Below are 26129 nucleotides of genomic sequence, written 5' to 3'. Positions count from 1 at the left end.
TTGTCTGAGTAATATGCCATGGTATGTATATATCACAATTTGTTTATCCATTCATCCACTGATGGACATTTGGGATGCATAGAAACAACGGCTTTCTTGTGTTCATCTCCAATCCTGCAGTTTTGCTGAATTCATTCATTAGCTCTAGTAGTTTTTTGTGGATCCTCTGGGATTTTCTCTATGTAGAATCATGTCGTCTGCAAGTAGAGATAGTTTTGCTTCTTTTCCAGTTTGTATGCCTTTTATTTCTTTTTCTTGCCTAATTGTTCTGGCTGGGACTTCCAGGACAGTGTGGAATCGCAGTGGCGCGTCCTGGTCTCGTTCCTGATCTTAGATGGAATGCTTTCAGTCTGTCACCTTTGAGATGTGGACTTCTCATAAATTCCTTTTTAATGTTAAGGAAGTTTCCTTCTAGTCCTGGTTTGCCGAGAGGGAGAGGAGGAGGGATAGATTTATTGTGCTAGAACATAACAAAAAATTTCCCGTTCTAGCTATTTTTCAAGTGTACAGTTCAGGGGCATGAAGTACATTCATATTGGTGTGCAGCCATCAGCGCAGTTCTTCGTCAGAACTTTTTCATCATCCCAAACTGAAACTCTGTACCCATGAATCACTTATTCCCCCAGCCCTTGGCAGCCACCATTCTTTCTATCTCTGTGAATTTTACTACTCTAGGAATCTCATATACGTGGAATCATGTATGTTTGTCCTCTTGTGACCGCCTGATTTCACTTAGCATAATGTCTTCAAGGTTTTGCTGAGTGGTTTTATCCTGAAAGGGTGTTGCTGTATTTTGTCCAGTGCCTTTTCTGTGTCTTATTCAGATTTTGCCAAGTGTCCTAATGTACTTCATAGCAGAAGAATATCCAAGATCATGTATTGTTTCAGTTGTCATATCTCTTCTGTCTCCTTTAATCTTGAAGCGTTCCTAAGTCTTTCTTTGTATTTTTATGACCTTGACAATTGGATGAGGACAGGCCAGTTATTTTGTAGAGCGTCCCTCCGTGTGGTTTTGTCTGTTGTTGCCTCCTGATTAGATTTATGCACTTTGGGTAGTGATACCTACGAAGTGGGGCTGAGTTCTCGTGTGTCATATTAGGGTGCACAGGCTGTTCATTGGTCCCGTTACTGGCAATGTTAACTGTGACCATGTCGTTAAGGTGGTGTACGCCAATTTTCTCCATTGTAAATTTACTATTTCGCCTTTTGTAATTAGTAAGTGTTTTGTGGGGAGATACTCTGAGACTATGTACGTATCCTATTTCCAAACGTTCACCGACCAATGTTAGCATTTATTGATGATTCTTGCCCTAATCGATTGTCTTTATGATGGTTGCTAAACGTTGATTTTCTAATTATGTCTTTCCTTCTACATTTATTAGGTGGCTTTCAAGAGCCTCCCTTCTTATTGTTTATTTTTATCAATGTATCTTCACAGATTCTTACTTTATGCAATAGGTTATCATCTCTTACTGTCACTGTATATTTTGATCATATTGTTCCACATGTGGCCAGAAGAACCCCTTCAGGCAGGCTCCATGCAGCAACCTTTTAAAATTAAAGTCTTGTTGATGTTAGTTACCTGAGGTAACTATTACTAGCGTCCTCCTTTACTCACCAAAGCGTCCCTGTTTGAATGATAAATTATATGATCATTTTATTTAAAATGTAGATTAGATCATGTTACTTGTCTCCTGAAAACTTCCAATGATTTTGCATTTCACTTTGAATAAAAGCCTCAGTTCTGGCATTGCTCCTCCACATGGAGTGCCTCTCTGACCATCTTGTCTGTATCTACTGTTCTTTTTCTACTGTTTTCCTTCCCTTTCTTTCCCCTTTAACTATCACCTGTCCATCTTGCAAATCTTCAGCTTTTTCTTTGTCTTGGAGTTGGTCAGTTGTTACTGACTGTCCTTTAATTTCCCTTTCATTCTGAGTCTCTTATGATGGACAGTGTATTTAGACCAGCTTCTTCTCTTTGCTGCAAAGTCTATCCACTGCGTTTTAAAAGATGGCACTGCTGTAAAAATAAAACGAAATGTGTAAGAATGTTTAACTCCAAATTTAGGATGCTGTTGTCTCTGGGAGATAGAGGGGGATATAATTTGAGGAAGGATACAGGGGCTTCAACTTTTAGTGCTCTATTTCTTGAGTGGAGTGCACACAGGTACACATTCGTTATACTTTTTTTTTACCTTTTTATGTGTCTAAAATACTGCATAATAAATTTAAGGAATAAAGTGTCTACCGCATAATCTGTTGCTGGTTAGCTTTCTTCATCTTTTTAAGGTGTCCTATCATTTGTTGTCTCTTTACTGAAGAGCCATAGATTTTTTTTCTTTACTTTCTTATAGTTTTCTTGCCGTCTTATAATTATGGAAGATGACCTCCAATCCAACAATGTTGCCATTCTTTCTCCTACTCCCATCTGCCTCCTCCCATCCTGCCCTCATTCTTTATCTGCTTTGTTTGCAGTTGTTTGTAGTTGGTAGTTGACTCGCTCACTAGGTGTCATCAGGCTAGAATCTGGGAGAAAAATTAATTTGGTCCTTTGGATATAGGGATTGGTGTTCTGATTTTTCCTTTCACTGCTAGTTCATGTGTTATATACATAGCAAGTCTTGGTTGATTTATTGTCACTAAGCAGATTTTTATTCATTCATTCAACAAATATTTGAGAGTCTACTACATGCTAGGTTTTGTACAGCTTGGTTCTGTAGCTTTGAGTCTACCATACTCTCACACATGCAGGTGCTACGTCTAGTGCTACAGCAATTAAAAGAAAAACAGGTTCTTGTCTTTTACTTGCTTCCCATTTGGTAGAGAAGATAGATAAGACTCTATAAATAGATACGACATAGGCTAGAAACTGATATGCCAAAAACACTTAGAAAAGTGCTATAGGAGTTCAGAACGTAGAAATGCTACTTCTACGTCCTGAAGGTGATATCTGAAAGAAGAGTAAGATTTGGCTATGCAAAGATGGAGAAAGAAGATATTCCAGACAGAAGGAATGTAGGAATAATGGAATTGCTAGATTAGGCAGTTTGTTCATCTTCATACAAGATAATGCTTATTGTTTTTCCTGATATACTTGGAGTTTAAGTGTTTTGGTTGTTCTGCATCCTAGCCAATACTTTATTTAGTCAGTGTTTTAATTTTTGTCAATCTGTTGGGCGTGGATTTTATTGTGGTTTTAATTTTCATTTTCCTGATTTCTTATGAGTCTGAGCACCTTCACATGTTTATTAGCCATTCGTGTTTATCCTGAGAAGTATCCAAGTGTGTTGTTTTTTTATATTAATTTATGGGAATTTTAAATATATTTTGGATACTCATCTTTTGTGAGTTATATGTGTAGCTGGTATCATCTTCCAGTTTGTTGGCTCATCGATTCCCTTTATGTGTCTTTAGTTCCAGAATTCTTAGTGTATTTTATTACTTTTTTTCTTTATGGTATATGATATTTATGTCTTATCTAAAAATTCTTCCCTACTCTAAAGCCATAGAGTTATTCTCCTATATTGTCTTCTAAAAGGTATACAGTTTTGTTTTTTTATACTTAAGTCTTTATCCACTGAGAATGGATTTTTTTTTAAAATTGATTTTTGTTGGTAAGCATCCAATTCCTTTTTTTTCATATAGATATCCAATTTTTCCAACATTACCTCATGAGATTATTAGGAAGTTTAAATGAGTTAACATATGTAAAATAATTAGGACAGTGTCAGGCAAACTGTAAATGCTCAATAAATGCTAGCTATTATTATTGCTTTGATTTAAATTCTAGTAGTCTAACTCCAGAACTTGCCCCTTTAATTCCAGTGCTTTACTGAAAAAAGATGAACTCAAGATATATTGTGGAGATAAAAATTCATAGGTCTTGTTAATGGACATGAGGATAAGGGAAAAGTATCTATATAGATGTCGCTAAGGGTTCTAGATTGAGCATTTTAATGGATCGTGTTGCCATCCAATACAAGAGGTGGGGGCGGGGGAGCTAGGCTGGGCAGATTATTGGAGGATGGAGAGTTCCCCTTTGGACCTGCCTGGTCCTTGTGATATCCCTGAGACATCAAAGAGGCAATGTTAGGTAGGTATTTAAATATGCAAATCTGGAGTTCAAAGCAGAAGGCTGGATCTAGTAGATATGTTGGGGAGTGTATAGGAATTAATGAGATCATCTGGGAGTGTAGAAAGAGAAGAGCCAAAGTCAAGTCCTGACGTCTTATAGAGGAAGAGGGGTTGCCACAAGGGACCTGAGAAGATGCTGCTGGTAAGGTAAGAGGAAAAGCAGGAAAGGATATTCAGGAGGCCAGAGGCGAGAGTGGCAAATGCAGGAGTTTCAGCTTGTTGAATGCGGCTGAGAATGGAAGTAAGATGATCCCTGAGAAGTGACCATTGAGTTTGCCTACATGGAAGACATTGGTGATCATGACAGGTACTTTTCATGGAGTGGTGGCGTGAAAGCCTCTCATGGTTTGAGGCATGAATCAGAGATGAGGAAACGCAGACTCTATTTATATAGAGACTTCTAGTGAAGGTACAGAGAAATGCAGCAGTAGTTGAAGGGGGGCGTTATGGGAAGATTTAAAAAAAAAAGATGGGAGATACTCAAACATGATTGATTATAGGTAATGGGTAGAATCCAATAGAGGAGATGGTTAGTACCTGCATTGAGATAAGGGGATAAAGAATAGATGGATTCCAAGTCTGGGTAAGGATCAGTTTTCCTAGGAGGAGGAAGTTTGCCTTCATTGTGTCGAGAGCAAAAGATAAGATGGTTTCAATGGTATATAGGTTTGAAAGATGTTTAAAAAAGTTGTATGAGAGGTTTAATTAGTTAAATTGTATGTGAAGAGGCAATTGCAAGTAACATGGAAACACTCAGGAGTTCTTCGCAGGGGGTTGTAATAGCCAGGTGCTCAATACAGATTTGATTATAAATTATAGCCGCGTTTTTTGGACTATTCATCCACAAGTATAACCCACTCATATTTGCTGAGTAGCCTAATTATAAAGCTTCAGATTTACTAATGGGCATATTATTATTTTAATCATTTATTTAAATAATATTTATTGAATACCTACTATGGTTAAACCTTGTTGGTATGAGGGTGACAAATGAGGTCCTTGCACTATTGGAGTTTGCATTCTCAGGGGAGGAGTAGATGGACAGACAAGGAAATTTCAGAAAGAAGTTCATGATGAATATATGTAGGATCTACTTTAGGTAGAGTGACCGTGAATGTCTCTGTAGATAGGAGAATTTAGCAGAGACCTGAATGATTAAAAAGAATCAGCCAGGCAGAAATCTGGAAATTTAGCTTCCGGGGAGGGAAATCAACCATTGCGTAAGCTTTTTTTAGTGAAATCAGTTAATGGATACTATCATTCTATTAGTGTGAATTGCACAAATAGACACATGCAAATGTTGGTGTGCACCATCTTTAGAAATAAGTTTGGAGCCTTGAATGGGAACTTTTGATTACTTTCCCCCCCTTACGACTGTTTTGAACAGGTACTGCTTTAGGCCAGGCATTGAGTGATAATAAAGAAGGATAAAACTTGGATAAAATTGATTTGTTTACTGTTTCTCCAATGCCTAAAATTGTGCCAGGCACATAAGTGCTTATAAGTGTATTGAATGAATAGAAGACTAAACTTGGATTTATATCTGCTGTTTACTAGCTGTGTAACCTTGGGCAAATTATTTAACAGCTCAAATTACTTGAGCCTCAATTTCTTCAACTGGCAGATGAAAAGGGGGAGACAATTCCTCCTACCCCAAAGCATGATTGTGTGGATTAAATGCAAATTTATGTGTAAAAAAAAAATCAGTGGTAGCAGTTGATTTGGAGTGGAGGTGAGGAGAGCAAGGAAAAGGAACTACAGTTTGTCTTCTGGAACTTTTAAAAAGGGAAAGAGAAATAGGAAGTATAATAAGAGTGGAGACTGAAAAGCTAAACCTGGTCCAGTTTAAAAGGGTCTTGGGAGCCCGGTGGAGCTAGCTCTTTATCTTGATTTCATTGGGAAGCCCCTGAAGCATTGCAAACAGAGTAGTGACATTTTAAATTTACATTTTTAAAGGTTACTCTGGAGATACAGAGAACAAACTGATGGTTGCTAGAGAGGAGGGGCATTGGGGGGCTGGGTGAGAAAAGTGAAGGGATTAGGAAGTACAAATTGGTAGTAACAAAATAGTCATGGAGATGTGAAATACAGTAAGGGAAATATAGTTAACCGTATTGTGGAAACTATGTATAGTGCCAAATGGTTACTAGACTTATTGGAGGGATCACTTCATAAATTATATAAATGCCTAATACTACGCTGTACACCTGAAGCTGATATAAAATAATATTGAATGTCAACTATAATTAAAAGTATATATAGTCAGGGAATGTAAAGTACAGCATAGGGAATATAGTGAATAGTATTATAATAACTGTGTACAGTGTCATATGGGTAGTAGACTTGGTGGGGTTATCTTCATGAGGTGTGTACATTTCTAGTCTCTAAGTTGTTTTGTACACCTGAAACTAATAACAAAAAATAAATAAGAAAACAAAACAAACCAAAAAGGTTATTCTGGCTGCCAGTTAGAGGATATTGATAAAAAACTAGTTATCATTCCTGAGAAGGGTTGAAGCTCAGTGAACTGGGTATCTTCTGCTCTGCACATTCTAGAAATGTAAATTAATTATCTGTCTGTCTACCTATAAAAAAAGGGAGTAAATAATAGTTCTGCTTTGATTGCATCGTCAGGCCTAGTTGGGGACATCTTCGTAGACTTTGTTGGCCATTTTGCAAGAAAGGGCTTTCATCAGAGGTGTGTTCTGAAGGAGCAGAATTTTTATAAGCCCTCCCACTGTGAGCATACAGGGGAAAGATTTAGCTAAAGCCTTTTTACCATTTCATAGGACTAGTGTTCTGGTACTTTTAGGATTTTCCCAAAAAGTTATTATCAGTTGAAGCCTTAAAAAAAAAAAAAAAAACAGAAAAATGCCTGTGACTATCTTTTACCGCAGGGAGGAATTGGGACTATGGAGACTGTATGGCTTTGAAGCTAGGTTTGGTAGGGGGGATGCAATGGGCAAGGCAGAAGAACCCCAAAGTTGGTGAGTGATTCTTCTTGCCAGTGAAGACGGAAAGCAGCTTACCTGCAAAAAAAAGAAAAGAAAAAAAAAGAAAGAATGCACTGGCAGACATTTTGGACCTGAAAAGCAGCTTTGAGGCTCTGCACAGTACGGGCAGGACTAAGTGTGGTTTCCCTTCGTCACAGGAAAACAGAAACAGAACTTGTTGTTTTCCCAGTTAGGTCATACTATGATGGTAGATACCAGCTCTTTGAATACTGAAGTGGGAGTTCTTTCTATATCAAAATTGTCCGAGTGCCTGGACTGTAATATGTAACCCATGAATATCATTGCAGGTTGCCATTCATCACCTTGCCATAAATCGGAAAGGTCAGTGATTTCAGAAGTTTCATAAAAGAGCCTGATACTAATGATGCCACAGGTGATGTTTTCCATTAGCAGTGTTTTAATTAGATTTGCAGGCTGGTGAGAGCTAATCCTGTAATGAAGGAAAAAAACTGAAAAGCCGGCCTATATCCGGCCAATCTCCTGAGGCAGAGCTGTGCTGATTCAGATTTCTTTGATTAAACTTTTAATATCTCACAAACTCTCTACAAGTATCTGCCATTTAGTCAAATAGTTTTCCACTTCCAAAATACGAGTAAGTAAGGCTTGGAGACAAATTTGAAATGAGAAGTTTTCAGTGACTTTCTAATCTTAAGGAAAGTAAAAAACACATTGCTTATAGAAATAAATACGTGAATTGGCAAATAATTCAGCTGAGTAGAAATGAGGGAGACTCAAGGACTTGGGGGGGAAAGAAATTATTAATAGCTTCATTTTTTGATAAACTTGGAGACGTATCTAATGACAACTCTTCAAACTTCTGGACTCTCATAACTGTGCTGAAGCATGGTTTATACCTAGAAACATTTCTTAAAGTGCTTAAAGAACATTAAGCCCATATTGAGATCTGGAAAAAAGTTCCAAAAACAGTATTCCTAAAGAAAGACTGTCAGATGACCAGTATCTCTACCAGGAGCATCATCAGCATAAAATCTAGATACGGTGTTTTCATCCAGGTTTGAAGTTGGAGGGGGCTAGAGGTAAGCTACTCAGAGCCGAGTTGTATAAAACACCTACTAGAAACATACTAGGCCTCTTTGAATCACATCATTTTTGCTATATATTTTTAAATAATTCACTCAGGCTTCCTTGAGTGTTAGTAATACTTAAGGACAGTGAACGGGAATGTAGGAAAACAAGTGTTTGTAGAATAGTTTTGTATGATGCCGTGCTCGGTAAAGGGGTCTTATCTATAACTGCTGAACCAACTCTCTTACCGTTGGTGTTGTGTCAAGACGGCTCACCTCTGTAAAATCAGGTCTTGGTAGAGAAAGGGGGTCACCACAGATGACATAGCGAAAGCAAACCCGTTACCTTGGCTTATTAAGACACAAGGCTAAGTAATTAAGCTCACCAACCTTTCCCTCCCCGTTCTGATTTAATTGGCATGGGATATGGCCTGGAAGGGATTTTTTAAAGCTCCCCAGGTGATTCTTAACATGCAGCCACTGTTGAGAACCACTGGTATTTACGTGCCTTCCATACAGACCTGACTCCTTTAATTTAGTAATGCAGTCTTCAAGTATGGCAGAAGGTGGCTTAAATTATTTTATTTCCAAATGTTTTCTGTCTTAAAAAGCAGGATTTGGATTGCAACATTGAAGACAGTCTTCAGTACGAATGTGTTGGCTATTAGATTTAGCAGCATTGTTTGCTGCTTTGCAATGGAGAGTGAGGTACTATATGAGTTTAAAACTGAGAGAGCCAAAAGGGACCCAATAAGGCTGAGTTGGAGGAAGCGTCCCTTTTCTGATGACTATCGGCTGTACATACGCTCTGTGCGAGTCTCTGTGAGTATTTAATTATCTATTGAAGTCGATAAAGCCCTGTTCTCAAGTAGCTGAAGTACAGTCTGATGTGGAAGACTTGTCTTTTATTGAGTTAGTTTAAGTATTGTTTTTCAAACTTGTTTCAGTTCTGTAGACACACAAACATATGTATGTGTGTACTGGGCCTTAATAGAAAAATGACTTCATGTTGGTGGTATTCAAAGAAGTTTGAAAGCCACAGGACCAGAGAATGTGAGAAGGTGGAGGAAAAGAAGTGGTTGGTTGTCTTATTCCCTTATTGGGCCAGACTGATCATCATGCACATTTATTTTCTCTCCTTCTCTCACAGACTTTTTTTAATTTTTTTATTTTATTGGGGAATCTTGGGGCACAGTGTGTTTCTCCAGGGCCAAGTCATTGTCCTTCAGTCTAGTTGTGGAGGGCGCAGCGCAGCTCCAAGTCCAGTCGCCATTTTCAATCTTTAGTTGCGGGGGCCGCAGCCCACCAGCCCATGCGGGCATTGAACCAGCAACCTTGTTGTTGACAGATCGTGCTCTAACCAACTGAGCCATCCGGTCCCTGTCACATACTTTTTTGTTTGTCTTATACCTGGTTGCTTATTCTTTGGATCTGGCCATAATGTTCAAATTCTTTCCTACTGTGTCTTTACCGGAAGAGTGAAAATATGTATGTTTTATTGGCAATGTAGTTTTTATGGCATCGACTTGCTGTTTTAAAAGGTGGTGTAAGTATAGCATAATTGTCATACTGTGTTCTGAGATGGTTAGACGAGCTCTGTTGTTTATCCTTAAATACCACACAGTGGCTTTTGGAATGCATCCTTTTATTTTTTTCTGTGTGTGAGGCTGGTTTCTCTCTCTTTTGGTAGAGCTATTCTAAGTAAGGCTGATTTAATATCTTCCTTTACATATTCACCACTACTATTAAGTTTTGTGGTAAAGAATTATTTAGAAATATTGGAACAGGGGCCTATTTCTTTATCTTTTACTTAATAAACCACCCCTAACATATAGTGGCTTCAAACAGCGGCAGCTCTTCACTTCTCAGGAGCCCACGCATTGATTGTGCAGATCTGCTTGATGTGGTGTCAGCTGAGGCCGCAGCCGCCTGGAGACCTGCCTGGAATATTCAAGATGGCTCACTCACGTGCCAGTGTTGGGCTCTCGGACCCTGGGGTGACTGGATTGATATCTATCTGTCTGTCTGTCTGTCTCTGTCTCTTTTTCTCTTTCCACATAGCCTCAGGGTCTCTCCCTCTCCATGTTGCCAATCCATGCATTCTCTCCAGAAGGGTAGCCAGACTTCTTGCCTGGCAGGTCAGGGTTCCCCAACACACAAAAGTGAAAGCTGACAATTCTTAAAGCTTAGACCCTAGGCCAGAACTGGTACTTTGCTACTTCCTCCACACTGTCTTGGGCAAAGCAGTTTACCAGCCCACGTTCAGATGCGAGATGGAAGGAGGGCCGCATACAGGGCTGAATACAGGAGATGCTGACCGTCAGGAGCCATCCCTGGAGATGAGCTACCAGAGAGACGATTAGCAGCCTGGTTATGGAATCGCATGCAATGTTTCTGGTATAGAAAATGTAAGGCTATATTTGGATTCTCTAGATTTGATTTCATTTCTTCCCAAGCTCTTTCAGCATTTGTCCTATTACAGTTAGATAGGAACTGTCTAGCAACTGTTTAGCTGTAAGTTAGGCATAAATGAAAAAACTCAGTAAATTACAAATTGGTTAGGGAGAAGTTAATATAGAATGGGGAGTAGAGGATATCATAAAGTTTGTTTTAAAAAATTAGTAAGAACTACAGAGATGTACCATTTATTGACTACTGCTGAAACCTGGAAGACCAAGGGAAAGAAAAAAAAGGAAAGACGGAAAATAAAATTGTTTTATTTTTAAAAATTGGTATGTGGTTTTTAGTACTTAGTATAAGAGTGTCTGGCACTCTAGGTACTCAATGAGTATTTGCATGAATGATTGAAGTGTTCGTTTTAAAAAGGGAGCTATCAATACCACACTACAGTTGTATTCCTCTTACTACTACCATGTTTCCCCGAAAATAAGATGTAGCTGGATGATCAGCTCTAACTTGTCTTTTGTAGCAAAAATTAATATAAGACCCAGTCTGATATTATATATGTTAAAATAAGACTGGGTCTTATATTAATATTAGCTCCAAAAGATGCGTTAGAGCTGATGGTCCAGCTACATCTTATTTTCGGGGAAACACGGTAGCTACCATTGTTTTCCCGAAAATAAGACGTAACTGGACAATAAGCCCTCGCATGATTTTTCAGGGTGACAACCCCTGAACATAAGCCTTAATGGGTCTTTGTGAGCAAAAATTAGTATAAGAGCTGGTCTTATTTTCGGGGAAGCACGGTAGTTCATAAATAGTTTAGAAGAGTGTATTCTGAGAACACAGTTCATTAGAATCACCTTGCCCAAGTGGATAAGATGTACTTTCTCTAAAAATTAAAAACATTTTTATGTCTTGGCTTTAATCAAGAATATCATTTTTATTTTGAATTTCATATTAATACTGCAGTTGTTTCCTTAGAAATTTGTAATATTGCCACAGGTTCCCTATGTCTGTTTCCATGATTTTCTGCAGAACTTTTTTCACCAGGATAATAAAAATAGCAGTTCCAAGTGGCTAAGACACAGAAAAAAATGTGTAACATCTTTTCAAGGTGCCAAATTCACTGTAATGGGAGGACTACAGTATACTATTAAAATGTTATTTTCAATACATAGTAAAAAAAAAAAATCTGATTTAAAGTGGAAAAAAAGAATATCATTTTAGGAATTGTCTGTATTAGAAAATGCTACAAAGTCTACAGTTAGACTTTTTAACTAGAAAATGCTACAAAGGTGAGTCTTTTGGACTTGGTATATAGAAGGTTTAGCATGCCTAGATGTTATCTGTGCCTTTATTATGATTTGTCTTTTATTTGTCGTGGCAAATACACAAAGGTAGAAATGAAATTTTAAAAGTATATATAGAGAGACAGGTTTATAAGCCAATTGGTCTAACCCCAGTACATAGGCTTTTATAGCTATCATTTGGCTGCTGCTTTCCTTAGCAGATGCAATAGTACATACTTTGGACTATAATAGCAGTGAACTAGTGATATTTCCTGTCTACCGGAGGGTACTATATACCAAATAGTGTTTTCTAATAATACATCAGATCTCTAGGCCTGTCCCAGTGCAGCTTCTAAAACCTTAACAGACTCAAAACATTTAGGTCCTTTTATAATAATAATATCATAGAATCGATTTGGAGGATATTTTGAAGAGGCCAACTCTTTCAACCCTGAACTGGTAGTTGAATCTGTAGAGTAGACCTAACAAGCCTTTGCTTCAGACAAACAGCCTCATTTCGTTTACTTACTTACTCTTCAAATGACATGACATTGGGTCGCTTCACTTATTCGCATCTCTTTTCTTAGATTTTTAAAGTACTCTTTCTGAAGTTCCACATTCAGAAAACTGAGCACAAAATTCAAGTGTAAGTCTGATTTGCATAGACAAGAATGTCATTTCCTTCACTTTGTTTTTAATGAAACCTTATATCAGCGGTTTTGGCAGATACATGCAGTTTATCTCGTTGAAATAGATTTTTTTAAAGCCGTAGTCTTTCTCACATATAGTGAGCCATTTTGTTGTTTTTAATTCTTAAGTGCATGACTTTACATATATCCTTATTAGGTCTTATCCTGTTAGATTTAGCTTCTTGTTCCAGCCAGTTAGAATTACTTTACAAGTTGATTCTATCCTATAGGATATTTGCTTTCCCATCCCAGATTCCTGTTATTTTCATATTTGATCATCATCCTCTTCAGTGCCCTCATCCAAATTGCTTATTTATAAAAAAATGTTGCGGACGATGAGTTTCTCTGGGGTCCTGTGGCATACCACTAAACCTTCTAAACTTATCTGCTCTCTAGGTACAGTTGTCTAGTTATCTGTAAAGCCACTTCAGTATTGTAAAATTCATTATATTTCACCTTGAACAAGGATGTCAAGAGACTTTATTTTGTGCGTTACTGAAATCTAGAAATACTTATGCTTACATCATTCACTGATCAAATCATGTAAAAAAAGGAAAACGAGTTAGTTTGATTATGGCTCTTAGTCCTGAACGTCTGAAGTCCTGCCTAAATACTCGTAAACTATTCTTTTCTTTTTTTACTCCTCCACCACTTTTTGTTTTTGATGTCATATTTTATGTTTTTGTTTTGTGTGTCCCTTGATCATTTATTGTAGTTATAGTTAATTTTGCTACTATTGTCTTTTAACCTTCATATTTTTTAAGTGGTCGATTTACTGTGATTATTGTATATTTGCCTTTATCGGTGAGATTTTGTTTTCTTTCTTGTATTTTCTTATTTCTGGTTCTGGCCTTTTCTGCGTAAAGAGATTGTGTGAGAGTCTAGGAATCACACCTCTCTGTGTTCCTTGTCCGACTTCCTGCCTATCGGGCTTGGTTGCTCTCTTTTGAGGCTCCCACCACTTCCTCCTTTCTGATCAGTTTCTTCTTCCTGGTCAAATTAGGTTCCGAATATAATTCTGCTCATTTCTTCTGCCTTCTGGGTGATAGAATAATTAGCAAGGCAATTTTTTAATTATATATGCTGTTTTTCAGTTGAATGAGATTTTTCACTAGATGTTCAAGGTGCAGGAATCTTTTATCACTTTGTGACAGAGGGCCCCTACCAAGAAAGTAAGATAATTTCACCATTACTTGGTAATCGGGACAACTCACTGGCTTCATTTCAAAACTCACAGGCCTCTCTCTCCTTACCAGGTGTCCTCCCAGGTCCACAAATCCAAGCAAATCAGTTATGACCATTTATTTACTGGATATTTTTTCTTTCGAAGCTGACATCAGAGTAGAGTGTAATCTTTTCAGTGCTTGCTCTTTTATGCTGTAACCAACATAGGGATACTGGCATGTTTTTCAAATGTTTTATTGTCATCATGCTGGAGTCTAAATTAGGGTTATATGTAGGGAAGTTAGAAGTTCATGACATCTTACTGTCCCGAGTTAGCTAGTTTCTAATTTCCTTTGATGCTATATACACCTGTTTAATTGCCTCTCTTACTCAAGATAGAGCTCATCAAACCTCTCTCTTTCTATGCTCTAGGCTCTTTCTAGAAGAGGGCATTCAACAGCTGGTAGGCCTGAGGGAGAAGGTTAAACTATAGTTGTAAATTAGTAGACCATTCAGAGGCTGCCTTATCTCAAAAGGGTAATTTATACCTCGGGACAGGACCACGAAGCAGCTCTTCAGGGAATCTCAGTTACATACAGGAAAGATCACTCCTGATATTGCTTCTGTTCCTCTGTTACTTCCACTCAAATGCTTTCTGCTGTGCCTCCACTCTCAGGTGTGGATTTCCACTTAGCGATGCATATTTTTAACATGCGCTCAACTTATTTTTTTAACAGGTAAGATTTCTGTATCCTTATATTTGATCAGAGATACTGTGAGATGTTGCGAATTCCGAAATGACTGCAAGGTATTAGGGCCGAGTGTTTGGGAGAATGCAAACAAATAAACAAAAATGTAAATCATACCAACACATATTTACTAAGCACATATAAGAGAAGTTATTCCTTCAATAGCTTATATTTCATTGGAATGAATTAAATGCATGAAGCAATCAGAGAATATAAAATGCCAAATTATAGATTGGTAGCAACTACTTAGAATCCACCAAAGTGGGTTTTCCTAATCTGCGCTCAGCTTACCTCGGAGAAGGAGCAGACTTCTGTATTTCCAAAATTGTTTCTTGCTGAATTTGTTATTGTTTTGGTAAAAGCAGAGGCCTGGAACTGTAGTTACCAGTGACCTTTAACCTCCACCTCTAGGAATGTGAAACTGAATGGTATTTTTATTCCCACAGCAGAGTAAAGAAAATGCAGTGTGCCAAGAACATGAGTAATTCAGATATATTTGAGGTTTTTAGATCTTAAAATCTCTGACGAGAAAATACAGGTTTGTGTATTTGGTTTGGCTGTACTATTTTGAGTAAATTTTAGGGGTAACTTTAGAATCAATTTTTGAATTCCAGCCTGAAATGACAGTCTTTTGCACAGTCATGATTGGTTAGGTGTAATGCCACCTTACATGGAGATGATTAGGAACTGTTGCTATATATTAACCTTGCTAGGCACTTGACATTTGAGAAGGAAAAAAACACCCTACATTCCTAAAGGTTGAGCTGTTGCTATGTTGCAAAATCCTATTTGCCTTGATTCCTGGTAATCTTCACTAATCTTTCAAGGAATCATCAGATGTGATGTACTTAAGAATGGTATGGCAACAGTCTCCCAAAGGTTTGACATCTTTTATTACACTGTAATAAAAGTGATATGAATGCCCTGGAGTGCTCCCTCCCCCCCTTCTCTCACTGTCACTCACTCAAAATGTCTGATAATTGAGATGGCTGCTAAGTGACTAATGGGTGGGTAGCACATACAGCATGGAGACGCTGGACAAAGGGATGATTCTGGTCCTGGATGGGACACAGCAGGACAGCTCGAGATTTCGTCACCCAGAATGGTGTGCAACTTAAAACTTGCAAGTGTTTACTTCTGGAATTTTACATGTAATATTTTTAGATTGTGGGTTATTGAAACCATGTCAGAACCGTGGACGAGGGAGGCCTGCTCTGCGCACACGCTGCAGTTGGTGCCTTACTGAGAACACACATTGCAGAGTGTCCTAAAGGGAGATGTTTGGAAGGCTATGTACGATTTTCAGAGCCCTTTTAGGAACACCGGTCTGTGTTTCCAAGAACTGCTCTTTTCTGACATTTAGGTGGTCTTAGCAGTGAATACCTGTCATTGCTCACATTGTTGTGGTCAGGGGGCTGTCACAGCAAGTGATCGCAACTGAATGGTTGGAAAGAAACGCCACCAAAGTGAGTAACGTGTATGGTTTTCCAAAGCAAATGGCAGTTAAATTGTCTCAACAATAAAGGTACTTTATACTCTGGTTTCTCTTCAGATCGTATAAATCTTTTGCCTTTTACAATAAAGGTACTTTCATATCACTGTCATACGTTGACAAAAGTCTTTTTTTTTCTTTTAGTGATGTCCTCGCATTACCCATTTTTAAGCAAGAAGAGTCAAGTTTGCCTCCTGATAATGAGAATAAAATCCTACCTTTTCAGTATGTGCTTTGCGCTGCCACTTCTCCAGCAGTGAAACTCCACGATGAAACCCTGACGTATCTCAATCAAGGTTAGATGCGTCCTTGTTAGTATTGTTACAGACCTGCTGGATTCATGGTATTTAATTAGGTACACTTTATGTAAAAAATACTTCTTTCTAGTGTGACCTGTCAAAGTTAAAGGCGTACGTCAGAGATTTGAATTTTGATGTCATATTTGATATATGTTACTGGCTTCTTTTGTCTACCTGCCCATTTTTAGTTCCCATCTCCCTCTTTTTTCTAATCCATGTTCCCCCATTGTCTGAGAAGTATTACCCTACCCAGCATTATCATTTGCCAGTTGTATGGCCTTGGACAAGTTGCTTAAACTCTTTACATTTCAGTTTCCTTATCTGTAAAAATGGGATTGGTAATACCTTAGAGAGTTGTATCAGTTACATGATGCATGATACAATGTATGATATAATGTATAATATAATGTATAATATCATACATTACATGATACAATGTATGAAAACACTTAGCACTATGGGGAGCATATAGTAAAGGATTATAGTCGTTGTTACTAATACTGATAACATTGTACTATTGTGTAGTCAACCAAGTTTTATTTTTTCCTGCCTCTAAGAAAGCTCCTGCATTTAACAACTATCACCCCTAAGCAAGATATTGTGGGGGCTACAAACTTGTATAAGATTCTGTCTCTACTCTTCTAAGATGAACTGGGTTTTTACAAAGTTTTACTCTAGCCTTAAGTGATTTGAAAACCTTTTCTACAACGTGTCACCTCTAGTTCTGCTGGCAATATAGCAGTAATGATGATGACAGCTAACATACAAGTGTCAGGCATTGTTTTATGAGCTTTATGTGTATTAAGGCATTTAATCCTATCAACAACTCTGAGATGGATTACTAAATATTATTCCCATTTTATAGATGAGGCGACTGAGGCAAAGATTAAGAAACTTGCAAAGGTCACACAATGGAAGAAGCAGGTTTTGAACTCAGGGAGTAGTTTGGCTTCCAGCTACATTGAACTCCTGAGAAAAGGGACCAGCACAAAATCTAACATCGCTTTTCATGCAAAGCTCCAGAAAAGTTGCTAAAATGCCATTTTTGGGGAGGGTAGGGGAGTGTGGAGAAAGAGGAATCTTGAATCATTCAGTAATTCCAATTCTGTCCAAAAGAGGGATACTCTTCATGGTATTTCAAGGACATTGGTGTACCATTTTCTAGATGCCCCAGCACCGAGCAGATTCTAAACACATGGGTCCACCCTTGGGTGCCTTAGTCTGCCTGCAGGGGAGAGGGAAGCACGCCACACCCTGCGGTGTCATGGAACTGAGGGGGTTCTTGTTCATCTTTACAGCACACAGGCACCAGCTCCCTCCCGTGTGCCCTGGGTCCACCGCACACCCGCCCCTTCTCACCCGCCCCTTCTCGCAGCCCAGGTCCACCAGCTGGAGAGTCTGGACTGGCGCCTGACAGTTCTTTCCTCCAACCCCGGGACTCACACCCCTCCGCCCTCATGCCCCTCAGCTTATCCCACAAAGTGAGGTGGCCCCAAACTTACTGTTGTCAGAGAACACCGCTGTCCTAAAATTCAACTCACTGCCACCACAACGAACCATGCGAAACTCTCCTCCCAGCGGAATTTTATTCTTTCTGAAGTTTGCAAAGTTAATTTATGATGAATGTAATACGTACTTTGTCTTCTAGGACAGTCTTATGAAATCCGAATGCTAGACAACAGGAAACTTGGAGAACTTCCAGAAATTAATGGCAAGTTGGTGAAGGTAAAAGAAAATGAGTAAATGATTCCTCTGCACATCCTTTTACTGACCCTTTGTCATATTGCTTTGCTTCCATAAGGGCTTGGTGCTCTCTCTTCCCTGCTACAATTTGCTAGCAGAGTGGTGAACTGTGGTGTGAATTCTTTGGGGTCAGAGGGAGTCCCCCTATTCACATGGATTTTTCAGAGCTGCAGAAACAGAAGGCTTACCACTGCAGCTCAGGGTAGTCTCCTGGTTCCGTGAAGTTCTTTTCAAGTGGAATCAAGTACCCTCCTTGAGATCTTTAGAGAAGCTCCTGTGTCTCTTTGGATACTTGGTCTGGTAGCAAGGAAAACAGAAGCTACTATTGAAAAATAGTGGTGTCCTTAGCCTAGGCTGCCATTTGGGACCGCGTAGTTTGCTCAGCAGTTATGAAAGGTGGTAAGAAGGGTATTAATAGGCATCTCCACGAAGGAAGAGGAACAGAAGGGAAATGGATGCGAGCAGCCCCTACCTCCCCTCAGTGTTCGCAGTGTGTATGCGGGGTTAGCAAGCAGGGGACTTGGTGAGTTTTTCACATGCATCTGAAGAGCCAAGCCGAATATCACATGGTAACAACAGAGGCACGCAGAAATGCTTCCCATAGGGCTGCTTTCTACCTAATTACCATCAGGACTGATGGTTAAGCCCAGTTTTAAATATGGTACCAGTTAACTATAAAGATTATATGTGAGCAATTATAAACTTAAACGTGAAATAGTTTGGTATGGTATGAGTTTTAGAGTGAAACAGGTCTTAAAAATAATTTTAGGTTGTGTCTAGAAACTGCGGGTGACTCCTGCAAATTTTCTGTGTGGGATTTTTAAGGGACCGTATTTTCATTTGATTTTGTTGCTTCCATTTAGAGTATATTCCGCGTAGTGTTCCACGACAGGCGACTACAATACACTGAACACCAGCAGCTGGAGGGCTGGAGGTGGAACCGGCCTGGAGATAGAATTCTTGACATAGGTGAGTTAAGAGAATCTGTTGCCCAGGAAATGCCTAGAACTATGGTCTGAGAACTGGTTTTCTGTGCTTGATGTTCACTGTGATTCAGAATGCTTCAGGGGCTCAATTAGCATGAACTTATACATCGCTATTGATTAAGCCTAAAAAATTATTGTATGATGACACCAAAATTAAATTTGGAAGTGTAGACAGTTCAGTTCCATAACAGTTGCATCCATTACTTCAGGGTGATTTTGTGTTTTATTTTTTTAATTTAGTTGTAGGAAAATACACATAACATAAAGTTTGCCATTTTAACCATTTTTAATAAGTGAAGTTATCCAGTATTTGCCTTTTTGTGATTGGCTTATTTCTCTTAGCATAATCCTCAAGTTTCATCCATGTAGTGTCAGAATCTCCTTTCTTTTTTTAAAATAAATTTTATTGGGGAATATTGGGGGACAGTGTGTTTCTCCAGGGCCCATCAGCTCCAAGTCATTGTTCTTCAGTCTAGTTGTGGAGGGCGCAGCTCAGCTCCAAGACCAGTTGCCGTTTTTCAGTCTTAGTTGCAGGGGGCACAGCCCACCATCCCATGTGGGGATCGAACTGGCAACCTTGTTGTTGAGAGCCTGGCTCCAACCAATTGAGCCATCCTGATGCCCCTCTGGAAGCTCAGCGGCAGCTTGTTGTCTTCAATCTAGTTGTGGAGGGTGCAGCTCACTGGCCCATGTGGGAATCGAACCCTCTCCCTCTCCCTCTCCCTCCCCCTCCCCTTCCCTTTCCCCCTCCCCCTCTCCCTCTCCACCTCCCCCTCCTCCTCCCCTCCCTCTCCCCCTCCCCCACCCCCGCCACCCCCCTCTCATCTCCATCCTCATGGGTGTGAAGTGGTATATTACTGTGGTTTTGATTTCCATTTCTCTAATGATTAGTGATATAAGGCATCCCTTCAAATTGACTGTGTATCTTTGGAGAAATGTGTGTTCAAGTGCTTTGCCCATTTTTGAATCTGGTTGTTTTGTTGTTGTTGTTGTTGTTGTTGAGTTGTAGGCATTTTTTATATATTCTGGATGTTAACCCCATATCAGACATTTGATTTGCAATATTTTCTCCCCTTCTGTGTGGGCTGTATTTTTATTGTGTTGATAGTGTAGTGTCCTTCGATGCACAAAAGTTTTAAATTTTGATGTAGTCCAGTATATCTGTTTTTTAAATTTCCTGTGCTTTGTTTTCATATCTAAGAAATCATTGCAAAATCCAATGTCATTAGACTTTTTCTGATATGTTTTCTAAGACTTTTATAGTTTTAGGTCTTAAGTGTTTAGTTAATTTTTGTATATGGTGTACAGTAAGGGTCCAAATTCATTCTTTGCATGTGGATATCTAATTATCCCAACACCATGTGTTGAAAAGACTTGGTGAATAATCTTGGTACCCCTGTCTAAAATCATTTTACCATTTGTGTGTAGGTTCTGGCTTTCTGTTCCATTTATCCATCTTTATGCTATACCACAGTGTTTTGATAACTAACTTTGTAATAAGTTTTGAAATCAGGAAGTATGAGACCTCCAACTTTATTATTTTTCAAGATTGTTGTGGCTATTCAGGATCTGATATTTTGTTTGGAGTAATATGTGAAAGGGGCCAGGTTTTCCCCCTAAATTCTGCAAATTCTTTTACTTTATTAATAATCCCTGAGAGCTAGGTTAGTGATTTGTTTTACCTCAAGGAGGAGACCTGGGATTAGAATCTATGTCTCTTGGTTTGCAGTTCAGATTTTCCGACTTTGCTAAACAGAGTAGAATATTATTTTTATATCGTGGGACATAAGGGTAGGATCTTTACAAACACACATACAGTCTCTTCATCAACGTACTTTTAATCCCAGCATCTGTGTCTTTGTCTCTTACTGGTTATTATCTCCTATCGGTAAACATAGTTAAACAAATCTAAGTACTACTAGTTTTACCTGAGAAAACACTGGTTCTCATACAGATGCCCTGATATCTGTCCATTCGATAAACTGGTTAGGATGAATCCTACACAACTAACACTGGAGTGGGACCCACTTGACGCTTTCTTGTTTGAATCATTGATACTAAAACAGTAGTATAGTTATAACACAGCTATGACAATACCAGCCTGGCCCTATCTCCTACTTTGAATAGTAATAGGAGAAATCAGGGAATGATATTTGCATGTATGCTATATGGAATGGAAAGCAAAGTTCTACAGCCCATTCATTTTTGCTTACCTCTTGAGTATAAGATGTGTCACTGTTACGGAATTATTTGATGACTTCATAAGTCCAAATCAATCTTTATGTTAAATTCTGCCCACTTCTATCGGTGCTACAATGCTTTCTGCCTTTATTCAGACACTCTGCTTTATCTTTCTGCAGCAGTGCTCCTAGTGTACTTCTAGTACTAACACCAATCTTAAAATTATAAATGAAGCAGATTATAAATTACAATTTTCATGACACTAGAGCTAGTGTGTAGACTGAATCTATCTTTAAATAGAATTTTGGCAAATTAAAAGCAAACTGCTTTTGAATTGTCTTTTAAAAGTGGAAAAAAGATACTCAGAATCAAAGTACTTAGGTCAGTTTTAGCTCGATTCAAAGCCTTTTCACTGGCAAAAAGAGGTTTACATAAAAATACTGATAGCTAGGGACCATAATACCTGTATAAGAATCAGTGCTTTCTTATTTAAACCCAGTAGCACTCAGAATTGTTCAATGATTACCATTTGTTTCTCAGATATCCCAATGTCTGTGGGTATAATCGATCCTAGGGCTAATCCAAACCAACTAAATACAGTGGAGTTCCTGTGGGACCCTGCAAAGAGGACATCTGTGTTTATTCAGGTAAGGCATTGCGGATGGGATTCTAGTTACAAAGAGCGTCTCTTACTACTCTTACTACTAGTTTCTGTGCAGACAGAAAACTGTTTGTTTCTTAAAGGATAAAACGTGTTGAATTGGAAATCTTTACGGGGTTCCAGTCTAACTATCCAGTGCAGACTCTTCAACATTTGCCTGAAAGCAATGAAGAGTTTCTGAATTCCTTCTTCTAATTTCCCCAATTTATTTATTTGTTTCCCCGCCCCGAAATGCTTGCTAATGGCTGCATAATATTTTATTCTGGATGTAACATAACTTTCCTAACAGTTATTTAGCACTGCGATTGTCTGAAATTTTCACTATTATCTATAAAGTTAATTTGAACATCTTTATACTTAAAATTTGATTCACGTATCTGATTGTGTCCTTTGGGTAGATTCCTTGAATATTTTTATTTGTCATAATGATAGCTAATAGTTTATTGTGTACGTCCCATGAGATCGTCACTGTGTTAAATAAACACTTACATGATTTTATTTAAGACTTTCAACCATAATCCTGTGAAGTAGGAGTAGTCCTTGAGGCTTAGAGAAGTTAATAACTTACCCAAGCTAGTATTGGGTTGATTCCACCATTCGATTCAGGAAAGTCTTAGATTTTATTCAGTAGCCAAGCAAACCTTTTTTCCTCTATTGCCTGTAAGCTTTCATAGTTACTATTTTCCCAGCATGCACTGTGTCTCTGCTTTCTAAATCTACCTAAAAGTCCAGGAAACTTTTACTAACAGAAATCATTTCTCTTTCATGTTAACTCTATATTCTCTGAAGCAGTTTTACAGTAGGTTTGGTCTGCATTTATAAATCATTTAAGTTTTCCTCATTTCCTCCATCAGAGTATGAATTCTTCAAGATCAAAAAGAGAGTCCAGAGTTTTTTTGTAGGTGTTCATAATGCTTTTTAAAAGTTTTGCTGTTAGTTGCTCAATAAATGTTGTTGACTGGTTTGGCTAGCTAGCGGTACTGAAAGCTAGACGTTGTATTCTCTTCAGGTGCATTGCATTAGCACAGAGTTCACCATGAGGAAACACGGCGGAGAAAAGGGAGTGCCATTCCGAGTACAAATCGATACGTTCAAGGAGAACGAGAACGGGGAATATACTGAGCACTTACACTCAGCCAGCTGCCAGATCAAAGTCTTCAAGGTATTCCCAGGCATGATGCTGGTCCTCGGAGCTCTCCTCCTCATCTTTCAGTGGTAACGTTAGTCACCAAGTCAGAAAGCCAACTTGTCTTTTTTCGAAAAGATGAAAACTCAGTCTAAGCTAGAATCATCGAAATAGTTACTGAGATGCCTGGGAAAGAAATTTAAATAGGGATGGGTGTGGGAGAAGCGGAACTTGGAAAAGAGAGCTGGAAGCAAAAACATGGATTTTCTTTGACTATTCTTAAAGCCTATTGAAGTTACAAGCTCTTACAAAAGCTCACAAAAATTATGAAAAGTTGACGGTTTTGGTTGTATTCGTACTTGATCTTCTTTCCTTATTTTGGTCTTTATTTATTTTTATCACATGGATAAACAGGTTCTCATTGCACAAGATGCATTAATACGGAAGTATTCCGAGAGTGACACTGAAGTCCCCCTTTGCCACTCTTACCCTGACTCCCCAATCTCTCCCCAGAGGTAACCACTATCCTCCACATAGGCTCTTCTGTGTTTTAATATACACATGTACATAGGTATACATACATTTTCTTTCAAACATAAATGGTATTATACTGTATGAACTGTTTTGTGAGGCTTGCTTCTTTCAATTAACTATGTGCTTTAGAGATCTTTCCATGTCCGTAGCTAGAGAGCTCTTATTCTTTTTCAACTCCATCAAACTTCAAATTTACTATTTTCAGACTAAGATGCAATGATGCATCTTGTCTTTACAAAGTATTTCTCATTTCAGCCCAAAGGTGCAGACAGAAAGCAAAAAACAGATAGGGAGAAAATGGAAAAACGAACACCTCATGAAAAGGAGAAGTATCAACCGTCCTATGAGACAACTATACTCACAGAGGTAAAGGGATTTCTTTTGGTGACAATTTCAATCAGTACTTTTTACTCTTAAGAAAGATCCAATCATTTTGTAGTATATACATACATCAAATCATTATCTTGTAATTTACCTAAAACTAATACAACGTTGTATGTCTATATCTCAATTATAAATAAATCACTTCCCTCCTGGTCAGAACGTTCTTGTCCTCTTAGTTATGGGGACTTCTGAGGAATTAAGATTTACTTTTATTAAACAAGATGTGCTATTCAAGTTACAGTGTTTTGGTGGAACTCTAAGGTCAAACGTATTTTTTAGGAACATAAGTTGTCCTTTCTTTTTAGTGTTCTCCATGGCCCGAAATCACTTATGTCAATAATTCTCCATCACCTGGCTTCAACAGTTCCCACAGCAGTTTTTCTCTTGGGGAAGGGTAAGTCTGCGAAATGAAATGGGCTTGTGTTTGTCCTAAATGTGCATTTTTTCATTGTCCTTCTATAAACAAGATCTTTCCAAATCAATACGTACTTCTGTTTGCTGAGTCTTTGATGGATTTATGTAGTAACTGAGGTTTGGAACACCTTCAAAACAGACTGAAAGAGTTTTATATAGTCCTTTCTCTTCTTTTTTCCTCCCGTTAGAAAATCACATTTATGGTCAGTTTTTAGTGATTTGGGGACTGATTTTCTGGGCCTTTCACTTCTCCCTATTACTGCTTGCTTGTGGTTGTTTCACTTCCTGATCATGCTTTGACCAGAGCATGGTCATTGGGAATTGAAACACAGTTGTACAAACACTTATACCTGTTTTGCTAGTTATTAAGAAGGATCCTAAAACCTAGTTGTCATGAATCTTTGCTAATTGGGAGAATAATGTTGAAAATGATAGCTAAAATAAAGTTTTGATACTATCTTTGGGCTACATTTAATCCTGCCTTATTGTCTTTTACCATCAGAGATAATTGAAACTTGGTACAGCTACCTATTCCAGTTAAAAAAGAGTCTTCTTTTTTTTTTTTTTTTTTTTAAAAAGAGTCTTCTAATCCTAGCATTTAGCACATAGTCTACATAGGCCATATTGAAATTTCAAATAGGCTATGAAATGTGTGAGTATGCTGTTTGGTTGTAATGCTTATTTTTGAATTAAGGTAGGCTTTATATTCAACCTCCTTCTGAAAGTATTTAATTAAGGTAGCTTAAATATTCAAAATGTAACAATTAACAATAAAAATAGGTAGAAATTGTAGAAAGAATAGATAACTAGGGCCCTGAGATAAGTTAATCACTCAATTTGAGTACTGAATTTGAATTTTGCAGCTAAGGCCAAAAGAAAAGAGGAAAAAGATCTTTTTTGAACGAAAACTCTCTTACCACCCAAATGGATTATTTAGACTACTTAGGCAACTTTAAATATTATATAGGATTTAAGAGTTTATGCCCCCTCCCCTTCTTGTCTTTGTCATGTACTTCATTATTAGGCTCAGATTTTCTCCCATAAAAGAAATGAGCATCAGGGAAGAGGGAGAATCTATAAAGCAAAAGGAAGTACAGAGAAAGACCGAGGATGTAGAGATAACCCTTGGGTTACAAATTAGATAGCACTGATTTCTGAAGTTGCTTTAAAAATAATTAATTGTGTTTATATTATAAAAAGTGTGTGATCACATTGCATTACATAAATTTTCTTCTGATTTTTTTCCTGTATATGTTTGTACATTTATATATTTAATGCAATAATAATGTATTACTTTTATATTCTGATATTTTGTTTACATTCTAATAAATGTGTTATATAGTCTTTATGCCACAATTTATTTGATCAGTCCCAACTTATTGGAATCTTGATTTTTTTTTTTCTCAATTTCTCCAATAATAAAAAATATTGTAAATGACGGTTTCTCTCCCTCACCCCCCCCACACACAAAAAAAGCCTTTACATTAAATTAACAGACAGTAGAAATATTGGGTCCAAGAGTAAGAATGTTTTATGAGAAAGAAGAGATTCCGTTAAATTTCTAGCTTAGGGCTTTTTATGAGGATGAAGAATGAGATGATGAACCCTAGTGTGTGTCATGGACTCATCCTTTCATTATAAATGTTTCTTCAGAAATGGTTCACCAAACCACCAGCCAGAGCCGCCCCCTCCAGTAACAGATGTAAGTCTAAAGTTAAATGTCAGTTATTTACAATGTCTAATAATACTTTGATGACTGTGCAATTCAGTAAAAATACCCAACTTTTAAGGAGTATTCATTTAATCATTAAACAAACATTTATTGAATTTTGACTGTGA

The 26129-nt window shown here is 38.0% G+C and overlaps 1 protein-coding gene across 12 annotated transcripts in view; it reads left to right on the top strand.

Moving 5' to 3' along the window:
- Positions 1 to 26129, top strand: part of TFCP2 (transcription factor CP2) — a 42144-nt gene that overhangs the window by 4069 nt on the left and 11946 nt on the right. For all 12 annotated transcript variants that reach the window (XR_013993954.1, XR_013993955.1, XM_081058657.1 and 9 more), the window contains 8 exons: positions 16107 to 16258; positions 17910 to 17986; positions 18868 to 18973; positions 21712 to 21818; positions 22842 to 22994; positions 23748 to 23858; positions 24182 to 24270; positions 25944 to 25992. Coding sequence is in view for 10 of the 12 variants with exons in the window: in XM_081058657.1 (XP_080914783.1) it covers positions 16107 to 16258; positions 17910 to 17986; positions 18868 to 18973; positions 21712 to 21818; positions 22842 to 22994; positions 23748 to 23858; positions 24182 to 24270; positions 25944 to 25992 (844 nt within the window). In the remaining 2 variants the exon portion in view is untranslated. The remainder of the gene's footprint in view (positions 1 to 16106; positions 16259 to 17909; positions 17987 to 18867; positions 18974 to 21711; positions 21819 to 22841; positions 22995 to 23747; positions 23859 to 24181; positions 24271 to 25943; positions 25993 to 26129) is intronic.

The sequence above is a fragment of the Rhinolophus hipposideros genome (genome assembly GCF_964194185.1).
Source record: "Rhinolophus hipposideros genome assembly, chromosome: 9".
In the NCBI taxonomy this organism is placed as follows: domain Eukaryota; kingdom Metazoa; phylum Chordata; class Mammalia; order Chiroptera; family Rhinolophidae; genus Rhinolophus; species Rhinolophus hipposideros.
This window is presented reverse-complemented; position numbering and strand designations above follow the sequence as displayed.